General features: G+C 45.0%; 1 protein-coding gene across 1 annotated transcript; it reads right to left on the bottom strand.

Annotated features, from left to right (window-relative positions):
- Positions 1–8019: 8019 nt before the first annotated feature.
- On the bottom strand, positions 8020–17289 carry ITM2A (integral membrane protein 2A). Its single transcript, XM_032196306.1, has 6 exons — positions 17146–17289; positions 13924–14055; positions 13512–13700; positions 12899–13009; positions 11608–11758; positions 8020–9122 (listed from the first exon to the last, which is right to left on the bottom strand). Exons 1-6 carry the CDS (start codon positions 17227–17229, stop codon positions 9034–9036), a joined length of 756 nt encoding a protein of 251 aa, XP_032052197.1. The 5' UTR covers positions 17230–17289; the 3' UTR covers positions 8020–9033.
- Positions 17290–19531: the final 2242 nt, after the last annotated feature.

Below are 19531 nucleotides of genomic sequence, written 5' to 3'. Positions count from 1 at the left end.
TGCTTTACTGGCCCTTCTCTACAGTGATTTGCACTAATGAATTAAGTTGCAGGGGTAACACTGCTGATATAAAGCAGAAGGCCCCAAGGATTTCTCAAAATTTAAAAAAAACGTGCCACAAAGGAGATCATTTGGGAAGCTAGGTGGCTCTAGGAGGAACTTGGGGTGAAAATATGACACTCCAGTTGAAATAAGCAGTCAGAGACAGGGATCATTGCTTTTCTTATCACATCTTTCCTCTGGTGTTTATTGCTTTCTGCTCTATTAAAGCCTTGAACTGCATTTAGGAATAATCTCCAGCTGTTACAGACTACTTTGGGGCATTGGTACACCTTCTGTTGTGGTTGTCATCCCCCTGCTGCTGAGAGAGCAATCTTCAAGCAACAGAAGGAGGTGCCTATCCCAGGGCCAGGCACATCCGTCTGATATACTCAGGCCTAGATTTGAATGTAAAGGGGTTTTAGCATCACCTGAATCTCACTGGCAGGAGCAGATCCTGGTCCCAAAACACGGCGAAGGGATAAAGCTGTCACTGCCCCTCCTTGTAAGTACAGGAAGAAGAATGGTCAAAATTCTTGCTCAGTCCAAGAGGGGATTTAATTTCCTTTTTCCTCTTGTTATGGAAATGCTCTTGGTGATTCAAAGCAGTGGAAAAAAGAAAAGGTGACAAACCAGAAGCTGGTGCTGGGTACAGGGAACAGACCCAAACATGACTTTTAGCGGTTAGTGCTGTCTCCTCAAAGGGGAAGGTGCTTGTTCCTGCTGCACGCTCTATTTTTGTACCTTGCGTCAAACCAACACTGGATACAATCCGTAAACACCCCCAGCTGCTGGGAGGCTGATGTGGGGTTTTTCTGGTGGCAGTTGGCACTCCCCGATAAGGGAACTCCATGCTGCCCTGGGGACGTGACGACCGAGCGGTGACTACCCAAGGAAGCCAGGCCGGCAACGCGCACGGATGTCCCCACAGCCCCTTCAGGCTGCGGCACCAGGGGACGTCAAGGAGTTCTCCACCTGGTCACAACCCGTGCTCAGCTCTGGGCAGACACAGAGGTGGCAGCACCAAGTTAAAGTGAGGGGGAGAATGAAGGCTCCTGGAGGTTGGCGACCTCCACGGTAAGCAAGTGGCTGAGCTACAGTTGTCAGGACTACAATTTTCAGTGCAGGTCTCATGAAGTTTTCGCCCCCTGCCTTTTTATTTTTTTTTCCCCAAACCTAGAATTCAGGGAGGGGAAAACAAATGAACAAATAAAAACCAAACAACTAGCAAAGGTAGGGTGAATGCAATATAATGGGTTCCCATATTGTACTATGAGAATTAACAAATCCCTTCTGCCTACCCATTTTTCCAGTGAGCTCAACCATGATGCAAGAAGGAAAAATATCACTGGGGCTCCAGGTGAGGAAAGGCCATGGCTTTTACCAGCTACGGCGTGCAGTCATCTGTGGTCTGCTGCAAGCACCAAACGCCCAGCTTCATCTCCCTGCTCCCCTTCCAGTGTCCTAAAGGAAGAAATCTACCTCAAACTCTCAGGTTCCCTGAGATCTGTTTTGCTGACTAGGTTCTCTAATCTGCTGGAAGTCTGCATAACGGCACTGAATCACAGGGCTGATATGTTGCCCAAACCCCACTATTACATGACAGGGCTGGTATTTAAAGAAATGGTAACTCCTTGTGGTCAGACAGAGGGCTGCGCAGCTAGAAAGAAAGTTCCCAGGAGACCTATGTAAAACAGAAGCTAAAAATCACATGGCTTTGAGTTTCTAGTTTAATGAGAGGTTTCTTATTTGAGTTAACACCAACCATCAAAGCCAGTCCCAGCCTGGTCCCGCTGGCGAGCAGCCCGTACCAGCACCAGCACAAGGACACAAGGACAGGGCCAGGTTCTCTCTGCAGGACAGTAAGGGAGGCATTTACCCTCCACCCTGCCATTACGTTGCTATCTTTAAAGCAAGCCACAGCCTACAAAAGGTTCCAGGGGACACGTCGGCCACAGGATAGGGATGTCCTTAGAAATAACGCTACAAATTCCAGGAAATCTTTTACAAGCAAGGGTCAAGCAGTTCCCTTTTACCAGTAAAAGGGATGTGGGGCAGCTGGCGCTGTCTCCCCGGGGAGCAGAGGACCCCTCTGTGCCTCAGCCCCAGGGCCAGAGGCACCATCGTGAACTTGTGCCTGTCACAGAGGCAGGAGACAGCCACCAGAGCTGCCCAGGATGGTTTGGTGTGGGGCAAATGGTGCTGGTACTCACTGAGCTAAGGGACAGCCCAGTGAGCAGCAGGGAAATAAGTGAGCTGAATTTGGCACGTGAGCACTGAACTAAATGCACAAGAAATCCTGTTCGCAAGCCCTGACGATGACTTCATTTCTGATGGGGTTTGCCCTCAGATTCCCATTGAATATCCACACACCTCTGAAGCTTATTCTGGATTGTATTTTGTAATGGGATCATACTCTTGTGCTGGCTCAAGGCCGTATTTGATCCCAGCTCAGGGCCCTGGTGTGCACGGTGCCAACTCCTGGGTGAGCACCAGGGATTTGTTAGCACCAAGGGCCACGTGAGGGCAAGTTTGCCTTCATTCGCATTCATTCAGCAGAATGAGTTCACTTTGGGGGCTCGGGTGTTTGTTCTCAGAGATCTGATCTCTGCACGACAAGCCCTTGGTAGGATTAGCAAATGGGGACTGCAACCCCATCCATCCAAAGGCAAAAGGAGGAACACAGAAGCAACACTGCAAGGCTGATAGCAGGGCTTTGGAGCACACATCCATGCTCCCCAGTGCAATGGCACAGCCTGTGCAGCCTCTTCCATGTGTGAAAACATATAAGAGGTAGAAAATCAAGAAAAAAATAAAAAATTAAAAAAAAAAAAAAAAAAGAGAAAAAAAAAAAAAAAAGTCTTGTATAGGGAAACCATTGGTTCCACTAAGGAACAATGAATTTTGTGAGTCTAGGACATGCTATTATCCAGTGGTATTTATAAATAAGAGATACAGAAGCTGTTGAGATATGGAGCTCCTTCTCTCGCACTCGGGGCGCTCAGCCAGACACTTTGTTTTCCCTCCTGTCAGCATGAGTCACTTCCCTTCCAAAAATCTAGGGTTGTAATCTACCACAAAACAGGGCCCCAGAAATACAGTGGCAGTCAGCACCTCCAGATGCAAGCTCCTCTGAGCTGGTAGACAGTTTTACCTCCGAGTCACCTCCAGCCAGGCAAACCCATACCACAGATCACGCCTTCAGACCGTCAGCAGTGGAAGGAGGTGGCACCTTTGGAGGGCCATTTCTGCTTCGCAGCTACCCACCTGCTTCAGCCGTGCCTTGCAAACTGCCCAACGTGAATACCAGAGCCTTGATGAGAGCAGAAGAACTCAGGACATCAAGGAAAGCAGCTTATACTGCCGCGCAGATGTACGAGATAAGGCTGAATGCTTTCATTTCTTTTCAGAGCGCAAACTTAAGTGAAAAACAGCAGTTACGGCTCAGATCATAAGCGCAGATCACAGCCACGGAAGCGCTGTCATTTACTTCATGTGAAACAGCCTGGCTTCCTCTTTTACTGTTAGGTGAGGAGGCAGAGCCCTGGCTGCTGCCAGCCTCACACTGTACCGGTGATGAGCACACCGGTGCGGACAGGGCAGCCTGAGCGGTGGCTCCTACCTCTCTCTGATTTGTCTGAGCACTAAGGATTAACGAGTGAGAGGGGCTCCCGAGAATCTGAGGTGACAAAGCAGCTGTCACTGTCAAGCCCAGGGAAGCTGAAATACTGAATTACTGATCTTCACGTGAGAATGTAGAGTTACAACCAATATCATCTAAAAATAAAAGTATGAATAAATAAAATAAAGGCCCCACTTCCCCAAAGAAAGCAAACACACACACGCCACCGACCCAAAACGAGGGATTGGTGATCATCAAAGAAACTGTGGGTTTATCTGTCGGTGGAGCTGTTCCTGATGAATCCCACAGGCAGGCACTCTAACGCCAGCAGAAGAGTTCCTGGCTCCTCTCCAGCCAGGGATTAGGCTCACAGGAAGGAAGCTCTTGTTCCAGAAGAAGGTGTCCACATACGGGCTTAACCTGGAACAACTTCAAATGTCAACATGCCCTAAAATGGAACAGCTCAAGAGAAGCTGAGCACGCCGGTAACACACACAGGTCACCTACACCCACAGTCAGAACGGCTCTTAAGGCAGTGAATTCACTTCTACATTTGTCAGTGTGAAGCCTGGGAGAGGAGCCACCCTACAAAATGACAGAAAACAAGCTTAAGCAAACAAAATAGTCGGAGCTATAAGAAATAATTTCCTTTGGAGGTGGAGTGCTAGGTGGCAAGGCTTTAATTATTCTCAAGACAGGAAATACACCCATTTCTATTGCCTAGGCAATAGAACGCAGATAAACACATAATAAAGAAATCATTTTAATGAAATAGTGTGACTATAATTATATATACGTGTAATTATTTTGCTCAGAGTCTCAAAGCTTCAATCAGTGCTAGCATCTGGGCACCGTGCCATGCTGGCAGCCCAGCCATCCCCCAGCCAGCTTAAAACGAGGACAGTCAGAGCAGCTTTAATTCCTCCAAGCCCTACCTCGAGCGCAGTCTTCCCAGAAGTGGTAATTCAGCCACACGGCTAGCATGTACCCCTGCAGGGACTCCACGAGCTAACCACACTGCGTGAATCTGGCCCTCCATGTGCTCTTTTCTGCTCTAGGATTTTTAGTCTGGGGCACATTAGGAGAATGTGAGATTAAACACATCAGATTGTGCATGTTTTTACCTAAAAACCATAATGTTTTCGTTCTTTCTAGCCTTTCTGAGTACTTTGGAAAGGGACAAGAAATGAAATTGTCCACCTGCAAAAACTAAAGCTGGCACCTGCTGTCGTTACGAAGAGGACTGTCCAAGTTAGCTCACCCTGCTGCAAGCAGAGCCAAAGCAATTGGGGAAGAACAAATCCCAAGCATAGGAGGAGGATTAAAAATACAGTAAACCAAACTTCCTCGGGGAAATGCAGTGCTGATTTCAGAGCTGGGATATTTCTGCCATCACCCACCATAAACTCTTCTGAGCTACGCCTGTGTTTTTGGTAGCTTTTCCTGTGATGCAAAGAACTAAGAAAGTCCACAGAAACCAGCCCAGTCCTGCTGAAGTCCGAGCAGATTCCTTTCTTCTGGGTGCCTACATGCACACCATGACTTTCGGTATAGCTGTGAGGTGAGCCTTTCACACCCTTGCTAGCAAGGCTGTGCTGCAACAGCCCATGGTACAGGGTTGAGCTTATGGTGAAATACGTCCCACTTTTAGCCAAACAGCTTAACAAGTCTGAGGTGCTAAAGCTTTAATTTCATATCATGCTGAGGCCTCTGTATGTCTTTTAAGTGTTTCATCACTGTCCCCATTTTTCCTTACCTGGATCTTCATCTCAAGGTATTTATATAAGCAAGCAACAACTTAATTCTTATGTTTTGATTGTTTTGTTTTGTTTTGTTTTAACCACAAGACCAGGCTGCAGAAAAACCTGAAGTTCGAGCGTAGGGGAGCATCTCCTCTAATGGCAATGTCTGTCTGTCACTCACACCACCACCAGCCACCCGCATCTTACGGGTCACACTCAGACAGAAAGCCTTCAGGCTTCTGCAGTGGCCAGCAGCATCTGCTCCGACTAACAAATGTGTTTGCTCTTCCTTGCCATTTTCTTCTATGTTTTCCTGATCAGTGTTACAAATAAACTTGAAAAAACTCAAAGGTAGTGCTGGAAGATGAATCATCCAAAGCACTGGAATCCATTTTAACATTCATAAAGGTATTTAAAGCTTTAGTTTAAAAACAATATCATAAAAGATAACCTGCAAGCTGGCATAAAGACAGTTGTCTGTACACAAGTGCACAGAGGCTGCTGATTGTCCTGTGCACGCCGATTACTTTTTGAGTCAGCACACTTGTAAAAACCAGCCACTGCTGTAAATGAGCTTGCATTTGCATCTTGGCAATATTATTAGGTACAATACTCATGTTTAAAGCATAGTCTTACTCAGCTATTAAGTAGTATTTCATACATTTACACGTTACTGTTATAAAGTTGCTCTTCACTGAAGGTAAACTATGCCCAAAAGCAAAGACTCAACACCAGCTGAAGGAAGCCTGCCCCAAGCCACCTTTGTGTTTAGGTACAGTAGTTACTCGGAAACCTCGATTTCAGCCTAAATAGGTGCAGTGTCAGTTTGAGTCACCCACCAGCAGCCAGCTCGTGCTGAGGCACCGAGTTTTTATCGGTTATGTGTGTGTACCTTCCAGCCCAGCCCCAGGCAGCTCAGAAGCAAAGGGCTTGCTGACTGTGCCACCTACTGGTGCAAGGCAGCCTCCTGACTCTTGCAGAGCGGATAGATGAATTCAGCTCCTCAAAGATACCGATCTGGAAATAACCAGCGCTCCCAGGACCTTATTGGAAGCCACCTTGCAGCGGCAGCCCTTTGATCAGAGTGCGTGTCCGCAGCACAAAACCATCAGGGCCAGAGCATGAGCCCAGCACGCCGCCCGCACGGCTGAAACTGCAGCTACTCTCTCAAAGACAGAGCCCCGAGGAGGTGAGCAGAACAATGTGTTCCTTCAATACGCTGGCTCGTTGCCTAGAACATCTAATAGGTTTTTAAGGAACTGACTTCATTCGTTTAAAGTCTTTAGCAGGCAAAGGTAAGAGAAACCGCTGCAGCCTATCTGGAAGCGTTTCTTGCGTTCCTGCTCCATGGCTGGAGACAGCCAGCAGGTTAAAGGCCTGCACGCTGAGAGCCCTCCCCGCACAGCTGCTCAGAGCTGGAAGGAAGAGTTCCCGTCTCTGTTTGCAATCCAGCCAAAGCCGAACGCCGCAGTCAGATGCTCTTGCTCTCTGCGACTAACTCATTTCCAAATCTTCCCACTACCAAACCAAACCAGACAACCACCCCACCCTCGATATCCTCTCAGACGATCCGGAAATCTTCCCCACGGTAACTTGTCCAAGCACACAGCAAGCCTGCAGCCGCACGGACAAGTTTCTACTGCTTTCCCTGGTAAAACACACCTAGCTCTCTAACAGATTAAGGTTTCTACAGCTCTGTAGTCCAGTAACAAAGTTAAGGACACAAAATTCCCTGCTACACTTACTGTTTTACAGACAAATGCTCTGATTACAAAGAGAGCAAAGCTCTGGTTTTGGGACATGTCCTCTGCATTGCCCTATATGTAGGGAGAAGAGCTGCGTTAATTTCCAAGACACAACAACAAATTTCCCCACTGCCCCAGAGCTGATCAACTCCTTTCCACTGCAAACTTTCACAATGACAGAGGAGCTCCTCCTATAGTGGCATTTTACTCGCTAGTTCTCAGCGCAGACAGCCTGCTTATTGTTTTACTTCCAGCTGTAGAAGTCACAGATATTTTCCAGGAAAGCCAGAAGGGTTTGGTACATTAACTCTTTGAGCAATCAGACTAATACAAGTCTCACTGTCTCCTACCTCTGTGCTTACAGCTGGTAAAAGCTGAACAGTGCTTCTGTAAGATGTTTGATTAATCCTCTGCTGTCTTGGAGTTAGAATATGCTAAAAAGATTCATCTCATAAGCATGGCCATAAATGCAGTAATGCAAGCATACTGTTGGCCTCCAGCCTCCTCAACAACATTGAGAGATGTGTGCTAGAATTTACCCTTTTTTTAAAAAAAAAACTATACAACTGAGCTGCTGCCCTCATGCCAGGAATTCAACTTACAGTAGCACTAAGCTTCACTAACACCTACACCGTGGGGGATCCAGTTTGTAGTGATGCATCTTTTCCTCTCTCTGTTCCTCCAGTTTGTTTTGCACCACAAAGCATTTCCACAGTTAACAGGAAGAGAAAATCAGGCTTCATGGACTGAAGGAGGTAGGGAGAACACCAAACACTAGCCCAGACCCACAACCCTCACTTCGCCCTCATGGGCCATATACCCGCATAGTGCCCTCTGCTTCCGATCACCAGGAAGTCACACAAACACCAGATTTTTAGAGAAACATTTATTACAGGGTTGCAGAATTTATGCCAATATAAAGTCCCTTAATAAAACTCTCATCAACTGCAGGATGCTATGTCTTCGCTGTCTTTATACTACAGCTTTCAAAAAAGGAACAATGCTCTGACTGCAGTAGTAACGCTACTTGCTCATAAAAAGTTGATCTAAAAAGCTTGTATAAGCCAGTAGTTTAAGTTTACAACTACAGTCACATTCACAAGTGAGCTATTACCAGAACAGATTCTTGAAATAGAAAGTTACAGGATAAACCAACTCATAACCAAAATACTGACAAGCTTTAAGAGCAACTCGATCTGAATCTAAGAACTAAATACCACAAAACCAAACAAAGGTAGAAGAATTAAGTGTAAGCTCAGGGAAGGTTCCAAATATACATACGAATTCAATACAGTAATTGCACAAAAAGAAAGGGTAGTGTTAGAGGTTTATGATCACTGAGGTTGGATTTTACATGCTTCACACATGGATGTTAAAATAAACCTTCAATGATATGCATCAGGAGGTTTTTAGCCAGGAGACTGAGTGCAGAGCTACTCTACAGAACTACACAAGATGTGCAAACCACAGATTATTAATACATTAATCATCCTGTGAAAGTTAAGGTGAACAGAACTGGTTCCAGCCAAGGAGTTGGTTAACATTTCTGTATATATGTTTTTCTGCCATTCCCAGATTACTGTAGATCACACGCATTCGATGGATAAATTGATGTTACCCTTCTGAAAAAAAAAACAACAAACCAAAACCAACAAACAAAACCAAAACACCTTACTCAAATTTAAATTCTACAGAAAACTAAGAATAGGTATACCAAGGATCAAAAAAAAGCTGAAATGGTGACTGTCTTCTTGAAATACAAGCAATACACAGAAAATGCATAAGGCTTTTGATTATCACTGCACATTTTAATTTAAGAAGTCGACATCTAATGGTGAGACTTCTCAATGAAGGTGTGAACTAGTCACCTCCCATCCAACGCCTTTCACTGTTGACAGATCTTTGTTTCAACAACGAAAGAGTTTTCAAAGTGTCTGATTGAGTGACAGTTCTCCGCTGAACGTTTCTGCAGACCTGCGGATGAGACAAGATGAGAGCCTAAGTAAAGCAAGAGATCTGTAACTCTGCAGCAAGCATTTACAGGTTTGTTTGTTTAAGTCATTACAAACAACAATGAAATACAATCACTTTGTGCGTATTGTTTTTACACCCAGGAATTACCATCTGAGCTGGATACAGGCTGGTTTGCCATCAGAAAACCTCCCCCATTCTCAGAACAGTGACAACTTCAGAGGGGGCTAGATACAGACAGAGGATAAAGCAAGATCTTGTCGTTTAACCCAGTATCCTGTAATTACTTTAGTGACAGAAGAGAGCACTGAACAGACTTTCTCATAGCCCTTCCTAACCACAAAGAAAAGTAATTTCAGTCTTCTTTGCCTTACAGGAAAAGAGGTGAAAAACTCTAAAAAGGTGCAGGGGAAAAAAAAATAAAAAAAAATAATAGTTAAGTAGTTCTTTATCAGCACTTCTCTCCACTCCGGTATGCATTAACAAAGAGTGTAATTCTACAGCACAGTCTTCACCTGGGAAGAGAGATGAGGATTTACCACTCAGCTGATGACCTTACTGAAGTTTTTTCCTAACACTGTTAAGGTGATTTTCTCTATTCTGGGACATGCCAGCACTGGATCTGATACAGGCAATTTACCTCTACCAGCTGTGAAGCTTTAATAGGAGACAAGAAAATGGTAGTCCTGCAGTCAGAGACAAGCTGATCAACTAAAACACACCGGTATACAAGAATTAGAGAGGAAAGCTTTAAGCTTGTTTAATAAGCACAGAATTGTTCAGAGTATGCAAGCAGAGCTATCCATAGAAGTCTACAAGCATTCTCCTAAATCAAACACAGCAGGGTACTGTTTTGTTTTGTAAACACTAACAGCTGGACTATCAGCTCCTCAGCTCACCTCTATTTTAGCTAAAAATCTTCCAATGGCTATCCAACTGGATACACACACTGCACAGTCAGGAAGATCTGTCCAGTCTCTCACACCTTCACTTAGGCCTCCAGGGAACTGCCTCAGAACTGTCTGATCTAACAAACCACTCTACCAACTCCACAAAATCTGAGGGCAAATGCAGCAGCAGCTAAGTGAACAGACTCCTCCACACAGTTTTCAGGAGTTTATCCACTGCAGCCTAATTATTTAAGTTGGCCTGGTTTTGTGCGTACTTGAAGAAAGGTGTGCTAGAAATCTAATCTGGAAAGCAAGAACAGTTTTCTCCTCAGCAGCAGTCCTCCATTTTACTCGAAGTTTCTCCCCCTACCAAGAGAGAAACAAGGTCAGTTACAGGAAAGAAACCGTACTAAGGGGCATTGTTCGCTTGCTAGAATCCTTTTGTGGAAGCATTCTGTGGAAGTCATTTACCGTGCAGCAGAGCTGTCAGCAACATGAATTGAAACATGCTATAGCAAGGTGATCTTAAGGAAACACCGTAAAACACTCTCTGCAGTACTGTCAGTAGGCTACAGTCTTTCAGACACGAGAGCAGTCAGCCCAGACTTGTTCACAACAGCTCAGACACATGCCTCTCCCTCCCATAACAGGAACATTTACTGTTTCTTCATCTGCTTTTGCTATTTAGGACCACTGTTTTATGTTGCCACATACAGAGCCTTCCGTCTTGTAGTAACAGGACGTAGTCTCTAGCAAACAGCAGATGTGGCTCCTGACGCTGCAAGCTGTAACTGGGGAGAGGAAAATCTTGCCCAAGAGTTTGGCAGGAAAACTGGAGCAGAGAGTTCTGACAAACCCATCATTTGCATTCTGAAAGGCAGTAACTGACAAAGGATTAGTTTGCCATGCATTTGATGAGAGCAGCAGACTAAATGGTTTGAGAACTACAATGAACTAAAATCCATAGCATCACATTTCTGTACTTCAGGCCTCCTTCCAATGTGTCAAACCTCTGACACAAACTCATTCCTTTTCACAGAATGGCTAGGGGTGCCACAAAGAGACACGCGAAGCAGAAATAGAGCTCAGAAGTTCCCAGGATGTGCTCTTCCTCTTTCAGAGGAGAAGTCTGGGATGTCCAGATCTAGATGATCAGTATTTCTCAGAGCAAATGAACGAGAAGATAACGTTGTTATTTGATGCTCCTGCAACCCACTTTCAGAAAGGACAGTGAAAGAGTAAGCTACACCTACAGAGACCCACATAATCTGTTGGAGCATTTGAGTTTTTAGGCCAAACTAATCTATGGCTTCAACCAGAAAAATGGAACACATTTGCTTATGTTCAAGCCTGTTTTGGGCACGTAACTTCTAACTCTGTAACCAAAAGCTTCTCTCACTGTGCTTGAAACTTAGACATCTATTTGAAAATAGGGAAAACAACATCCATCAGTTCTAACAGCAGCCTCAGCTCAGAAGTTGTGCTGAACACTCAGATTTCCAGGTCTAAAAACCCTGACAGTGTATTTACCCTTTCCCTACTCCAATAGGAGGTTTTTTGTGTTTTTTTTTTTTTTTTTTTAACAGCAGGAAACTTACCTGTTATCTGGTCTCTGCGCTGAAGTCTGAAAGTCTCTTTTCCAACACAGAGTTGGTAAATGAAGATACCCAGATCAGATACGTTATCTATCTCCTCCGTAACCACCATTTCTTCACGGACTAGGTAAGTCTGAGGCAGGTAAGAACCAGTCTAAAAAGAGAAAATACCTTGAGATATACTAGAACAGTAACAATGGACAATCACTACTTTTTTTTTTCTTTGCTTTGGAAGGACTTGAGGCCTAGATTTCAGCTTTCCATCTGTTTAATATTAAAGATATGCTAGTCTTGAAGAGTTGCACACCAGAGAAGTTAAAAACTGACAAAGGCCATGTCAAACAGCTGCAATTACATTCAAGTAGAGTGCAGTTAAGATTAACTCTGCTTTCAAGTGCTTTGCAAATTGCTTGCTTCATACAAAGTAAGCATTAAGAAAATCTATTCAGGTTTATTTGTATGCAACCAAGTTCGCAGTTTAAACAGGGAAACTTTCATAATACCTAACTTTTGTAGGTCATGCTGTTTTTATTCTTTGTATTAGGTATAATTGCCTCAAACACGAAAGATGAAGTCTTCACCAAAATGTTATAATGCTATTGAAATAACTCGTCACCCCTCAACTCCTAAAAGCAGGGGCACGGGGACACACAAAGCTGATCTTCATTAAGCTAAAAAAAATAAATGAGCTAAGCTACATCAGGTGGCACCTAGCATTAGATGCTGAGGAGTCGATGACTTTTTTAAAAAGTACATTCGACACACGATAGTTCAGTATCACATTTAATTTGGAAGTAGCAGCAAGCTGTATCAGCTTGACCCAGAAGATAAGCCTTCTTGGAAGAATACCACTTTTAGTCACTGGACAGTCAAAATGCTTGCGGTGAGCTCATAACTACAGTGCCAGTAGAACAGAACAATTGTTCTTTTCATTAAAACTCGTGGGGGGGGGGGGGGGAGTGAGCTTTCCAGCGGCAACTTTCAGGTTTAGGCTTTCAATGACACTTGGAGCTTCATCAAACTGCTTTATAATAGCTAAATTTAACCTTACTTACTAGTTGCTTTCAGCTTCCATAAAGCTACGTATTAATAAGAGCATTACCCATGAATCTACTCAACATAATATACACTGACAGCTGGCCTGAACTTTAGTACAGTGACTGAGCCAGGGGGATTATGTACTTCGATGGCAAGAGGACTGTTCTAGCAAAAGATTGGAGTTCAGGAGCAACATCCAGCGTTCTTATCAGGAATTCTCTCATCAGCATAACTAAACAATCAAGACTCCACATACCGCCAGTTTTGCAAAGAGATCCATCAGATTCCTTGGCGGCATGACTATGGATGTGTTCAACGGAATCACATAGCAGTTGCCCAGTTGCAAGTCAAGATATGCCGTCAAAAGCTATTTTGGAGGGAAAAAAAGGTTTTCAACTGATTAATCATGGCTTTTTGATTATTAGCACACAGTTCTACAAAGTCTAAGAAGTAACTTCAGAAAGATGAAGAACAGCTAGCTGCATGCACTGCTTTGATGCAAGTGTCCAAAGTAAGAACTTCGCTATTATCACCTCTCCAAAGTTGTTATACTTTACATCAGAACTGAGAGCTGACTAAGCTGATAAGTGGTTGTTCTCTACAAGTTAATTGTTTAGAGAAAGTGCTAAGGTCTTCCTAGTCACTTCATCCTTACCACTGGGTGCAAAATTGAAGAGACTAAAATTACCAACATTATCTGCCCCCTTCCCCTTTTTTAAATAAATTTAACTTCACAGAGCACTCAGCCAGAACCACCTGCATTTACAGCTCTCAAGAATTAAAACCTTGGAGCTATTATGACAAACATTCACTCTAGTTTCCCAGTGAGCTGTGAACCAGTTGTTCCTTACTGCTGCACTTGTACTTACCCTATCAAAGTCATGGACAATCGCAGCCGGGTCACTGTCTGAGAATTTCGGGACGGGCACATCGATGATGGCTATGTTGTCATCTTCCCGAATGTCAGCTTCTTCGGCAATAGGCAGAAAATAAGGTTCCACAGCACGATCCCGGTTTTCATTTTCAAAGTAACACATTTCGCCACGGTACACCTTATGCTGGAAGTAAGAGCAAGATTAGTTATTTTTTTACAGTGAATATTGCTTTAAAACTACACTTCCAACATCTGTGTTACAAAGAAGTGCAAGCCTGAGACCTGAAGCTTTTATAAAGGGTACAGAAGCCTTGAGGTCCCAGTTACCAAAAGATTTCTATTACACGGGTAACCCGTTTATAATTACACTTTTTGTTAGTGATGCTTAAAATGAACTTTCGCACTACCTTAGGCATGAAGTACTTGTAGATGCAGGCTCCACCGACGACAACTCCTGCCAAGATGAACGCTAAGCCCAGCAGAGTCAACAGACATCTTCCAGAGGAGTTTTCACCTCCGTGTGTGGCAACTTCCGGATCCTTTAACCAGAGAAGGATAAGAACTGAGAAGGTGTAGCCACACATAATTTAAAGTCGACAGCTACCAAGTGGTTCACTTTGACCTACAACCCGACGATTCTATTTCCTCTAGGTGTGTGCTGAGAAGTCAAGCATCATAAAGTAGGAAAGCACTTCCACGAAATACTGCTGCATCATAGCAAGATGAGCTTTCACACAGTACTGAATAGAGAATATTTTCCTCATTACAGTCATCTTTCTAGACCAACCTCTGTCTGGAAACTGTACCTGTTTGAAAAACACTACTTGAGCTGTAAGAAATTTAAATAACTGTAACAATAGATACAGTGCTGCAGCCACAATATTGTACAAGGAAAGCAAGATTTGTAGAGCAAGGTCATTTTCAGGAACACAGTGTTCCCAAAGCCTACTTCCTATCCTCTTCTCCTCCGTCAGATGGAAGAAAAATAGCATTACTGTTCTTAACAGAGCTGGACTAACACAGGAAGCTAAGATGCAATTTTGTCTATTAGTCGGGAAAGAGACACCTGACATAAATCCCACATTTGGGTTTCAGAACTTTCTCAGAATATGCACGTTAAATTCACCGTGAAGGAGAACCACCCATCAGCTCAAGCACGGCTTCAAATTATGTCAAATAAGAATAAACTCCTGTGGTACATCCTACCTTGCAGCTTCAAAATCCTGCTCCTTTGGTGGAAGGAAGAGTAATGTTTTGTATATAGCAGCCTAAAAGCCTGTAGTTCACTGGCTTGTTTTTTCCTGGTCCGCTTGCAGACAGAGGACTGCAGCCAAAGGAAACAACTCTCACCATTACATAACACGGTGATCACTTGTGTAATGCTGATCCAGAGTTGGTGGTGGTATCTGAACGACACAATTTAAAGCCCTGTTCTTTACGTGCCTTCCTAGGCTTTCAGTCAAAAAGCCCACACAAGAGAAGTTGAGAGAAGAACAAAAGCACTGTCAAATCCTAAGCAATCAGAATAGACATTCACCTGGAGAAATAAACTCTTCAGGTCTACAAAGAAAGAAAAAAGCCATAAATACTTAGATAACCTACATGTTTGGCACGTAGTCCGTTTAATGATTCATGACTACAGCATTTAAGAGTTTGCTTTCACAACCTGCTCTTTCAATTCAAAATGTAGAAAAAGATGAATTCACATGGGGTGCAAAAAAAAAAAATAAATGAATGTTTTCCTCTGTGCTGTTCCTAGATTCCTGTGCAGCACCCAGATTTAGCACAGCAGCCTCTGTGGCCATTCCTAATTCTGGTCCCCTTATTTGCACTCCTGTACAACACAATACGTTTAAGCAACCTGTGATCAGAACAAGTCACAGTATTTTTACAAAAGCTGCACTTATTTCCACGCTCAGCAAGATATGGCAGTGTAAAAGTCAAACCCATCAGCTATGCAACTAACGAGACAAAAAAAACACTGTTTAGTGAAAGTCAACACTCCTACATTCCACTCTCTCATCCTCCAAACAGAAAAGCGTTGGTTCAGCAAGACATAAGCCGCTACAATTGGCTGGTTAAGTGTTTGTCACAACAAAAAACTAAACTAGTTCCATGTCAGAATTATGCCACATTTACATGTCATTACGTGGAAGCCATCTTTCAGAGCCAGCTTGGTTTTAAGATCAAGGCTGGTTCTGTTCTCATCGTGTTCTGCCATCTCCTCCACCTCGCCGTTCCTTACTCATCGTTAGTGAGGCCTCTCATTAGCTGCACGCAGCAGCCTGCACCAGGTTCCAGCACTTCAGACGTCCCAGGGCTCGGATGATGTCAAGGGCTAAGTAGCTACACTTGCGCCACACTTGTTTCAAACACAGCCAAGCTATTTATCATATTAAAAAGCAATGTCAGAAGCCTGATCTCAGAAGAGTTGACGGAGCTGATAAGAGAACACAATTCAAGACTTTGCTCCAACAGGTTACACAGCCTCTAAAACCAATATGAGCAATAAAATACCTGCAAGGAAAACGCAGCTCTGAGCTGTGCAGTAACAAGCAAAGAAAAGAAGGAGTAACAGAGGAAAGAAATGACTCCTGTTAACATGGGCAGCTAGGTCAAGAGCTGCTGTTGACACAGTCCACGCCAAAGTACCTGCAAGGAGAGAATTCTGCAAGCTCAAGGGTTTGCTGCAGGTAGTCTAGGGGACTTCTGCTGTGCTGTTTCAACCAATGTTAGCCACTGAGCTTGTTTGCTCTCCAAAAATATCCCACCTAAAGAATAAGCATTAGAACAAGTTTGTTTTCAAGGAGAGTTGTGAACTCGCTGTTTGCATGCCCTCAAGTCAGAGCGAAGAGGTATTAGAAACAAAGTCAGACGTGTATGCACACACCGACTGACCGAGAACACTGCGGTGTGTGTAACACAATGATGTAAGCTGCTTCTAAACCGAAGGAGCTCAGCTCTCCTGAGAACAGAAGGGAGGGCACAGGGCAACGCTAGGACTGCGCTCAGCAGCCGCATGGCAGAGGCTGCTGAAGATACGCACACCACAAGCTGCGTGAGGAGCAGCTGATGATGAAGGAACTGACTGACCTCTCTAATCTACAGCATGCCCTCTGTGCAGTTCCTCAGCTTCCTCCTCGACCTGCTGTGCCGTTAGCTGTACAGGGCACGGCTCAGGCAGCCCGAGGGGCAGCAACACCACAGCCCAGCCTTCCCCAATTCCATGGGAAGGCTCCTGACGCTGCGTGCAGGGCTATTATTTGGCTAAAAACCCAACCGCAGCGGCTCCTCTCCGCCACGAGCAACAAACAAACCCGGCCCTAGCGCTCCCGCTTCGTTGACCCAGCGGCCGGCCTGACACCGCCGGCACCAAGCACGGCGCCTCCAAAACCAAAAGTAAAAACCCGAGTAAAATCGGCCCAGTTCAGCGCCACTCAGCGCAGCCTGGAAGCCGCCGGAGCGGCCGAAACCGTGAGGGGACCGTGAGGGGATCCTGAGGGGGCCCCGCAGCCGTCACAAAATGGCGGCGGCCGCCGCTTCCTCCTCCTCCTCCTCCTCCTCGCCCTCCCTCACCGCCCCCTCAGCCCTCTCAGCCCCCCAGCCCAGCCCAGCCCCGCTGCCCGCACCCTGTCGGCCACCAGCGCCTCGGCCGCCTCCTTCTTGGCGCCGTCCTTCTGCGCGAAGGGGGAGCTGAAGGCGATCTTCACCATGGCGCCGCCGCCGCCGCCGCCTGCCGCCGCTCAACGGGCTCCGGCCGCCGGGGCGGCGCCTCAGCGCCGTGGCCACGCCCCCCCTCCCTCGAGGGGCGGGGCCTCCGCTAGCACCGCCCCCTGCAGAGGCGGGTGGGGAGAAGGGGGGGTATGGGGGTGTGTGAGGGGGGGGGTGATGCGGGGCTGTCAGTGTGCGAAAGTCCCTTTTTAGCCCTAAAAAGATGATCTTGTCCTTGAAAGTGGTGAATGAAGGGTAACAAAGCACAGTGCACCGCCACTGCGTGGGGTGCTGTGGGCTCCACGCAGCGCAGGCGCCATTAGGCAGGGTTCCATAATGGCCGTGAGGGTGCCTGAGGCGGCGGTGTGGGTGCTGTGGGAACACCCGGGGATAAAACCTCTCACCGGGGCGCCTGGTGGTGAGACCACCACAGGATCTCGCCTGTCCCCCATGCCGAGGCCCACCTGCCTCCCCAGCCCTCAGCACAAACCCCAGCGAGCAACCCGTGCTGTCAGGGAGCCTTCCAGAAGCCTCATGGTTTATCCCCACTGGGGTTCACACAGCCCCACAGCCACACCTGGGGCTTTGCAGGCAAGGGCACAGACCTCACCCCTGCCTTAAAATGTCTGCATCCTAAAAATGGCCTCAAATCTGGGAGAGGCCATCGGTGATGTGGTAGCGTGAGGTGGGGGGACAGCAGCAGGGAGATGGCACCCGCTGCACGATCCCACAGCCTCCCTCCTTTTATCTGGGACCCTTTTTGCACATTGCTCACATTGGTAATCCCACAAATGCCTCATATTACGTGTTTGCCCCCGGAGCACATCACAGGTGAAAAGGAGGCGTTTCAGGGCCATACTCAGCATGGCACCATGTTGGGATATTTTCAGTCAAGTGCACCATCAGCCACCTCCCGTCTCCTACAAAATACGGCCTGTGGAGGCTTTAGCAGCCAAGAAGACAGACAAGACTTCACCAGTCATTAATGTCTCCAAAGGGGGAGAAGAAGAAAAGGCTTCATGTGCTAAAACGTCTGAAACCATCTTCTCCTTCGCATGATGAAAGACTGTGTCAGCCTCATTGGAATTTGACTTTATGGCTCTTGAAAGAAATCTGTTTTGAATCTGGTGCCTATCCCATTGAACTCTTCCCCGCAGACAGCTGTAATTAAACAGAACTGAACACTATGCAAATATTGCAATAAGTAATTCTTCTAAGTGTAAACAAAATGCAGTGTGTATTCCAGCATTCAAAGCATGTTCCTGTTATTCTACAGATGCAATATCACTGTTATTTCCTTTCAAGATCATAGGTTTGATATTGCTGCCTTTCATGTTAGTAAGAATTTTGACTTCGTTCAAAGAACAGTCTTTTATGTCTATTTAACCTGACTTCGTCTAGTAACAGAAAACACTTTTACCTCATTTTGCCAAGAAACCAGCTAAAATTTAATTTTCATACTTCATAGCCTTAGCATGTTAAGAATGAGTTAAAGCATACTATTAGCATAGTCCTTAAAACACAGATTTTAAAAGAGATTAGATAGATTTCCTGTGTGGCCAATGCAATATCTGTGCTCTACAAGCTGACAGTTTATCTATTATATGAGAAAATTTCAGTATCTCAATCTAGGCTAATTATTTTGTGCTTAAACAAATTGACTTTATTTTCCAATTACCCAACACCCTTACTTAAAAAAAGGACACAGAAATAAAGCTGGAATAGACCCTTGCTATTTGTCAAGGCTAATGTCTGTACATCCTGCTTGCTTCACTCTCTACATCCTGTGATGCACTGCAAGGGATGGATGCACCTTGAAAGACTGTGCTCAGATAACAATTCAAATCGTTTTTTTTTTTTTTTTTTTTTTTTTTTTTTTTTTTTTTTTTACCTTAATTCACTGAATTTGCAAAACTGGAACTGTCATAAGATTCACCCGTGTTTTGTTTTGTTTTATCTTTTTGCATTTCCATTTGTAGCATCTGTGACAACCTACATGTGAAAAAAAAATATATATGTTCAAAACTTCTTTAAAATATGCAATGTCCAGGAAAATGTTATTCCAGTATCATCAGACAATTTTTTCCTATCCTTATGCACTGATAATAGCTGTCAATTTAGTCAGTAACTTTTCCTTCCATATAAAACTCATTGTACAACATTCTGATTGTATTTTGTAGACCAGCTGTAATCTGAAGTAACAGGCCTGGGAAGACAAATTCCACCCTGAGATGCACAGACATAAGGCAATTCAATTTCTTTGCCATCCTGAAATCATCAGGCTGTTCTACCGAATAAATATTA

The sequence above is a fragment of the Aythya fuligula genome, chromosome 13, assembly GCF_009819795.1.
Source record: "Aythya fuligula isolate bAytFul2 chromosome 13, bAytFul2.pri, whole genome shotgun sequence".
NCBI lineage: Eukaryota > Metazoa > Chordata > Aves > Anseriformes > Anatidae > Aythya > Aythya fuligula.
Note: the sequence above shows the minus strand (reverse complement) of the source record. Positions and strands in the feature narration are given on the sequence as shown.

Bases quoted from the DNA above. Each gene is read 5' to 3' on its own strand.
- ITM2A (XM_032196306.1), bottom strand. From the start codon at position 17,229: ATGGTGAAGATCGCCTTCAGCTCCCCCTTCGCGCAGAAGGACGGCGCC. The intron at 13,701-13,923 runs GTAGTGCGAAAG...TCTTACTTCCAG, and splicing joins ACAAGTACTTCATGCCTAAG to CATAAGGTGTACCGTGGCGA. The intron at 13,010-13,511 runs GTAAGTACAAGT...CCTCCAAAATAG, and splicing joins TTGTCCATGACTTTGATAGG to CTTTTGACGGCATATCTTGA.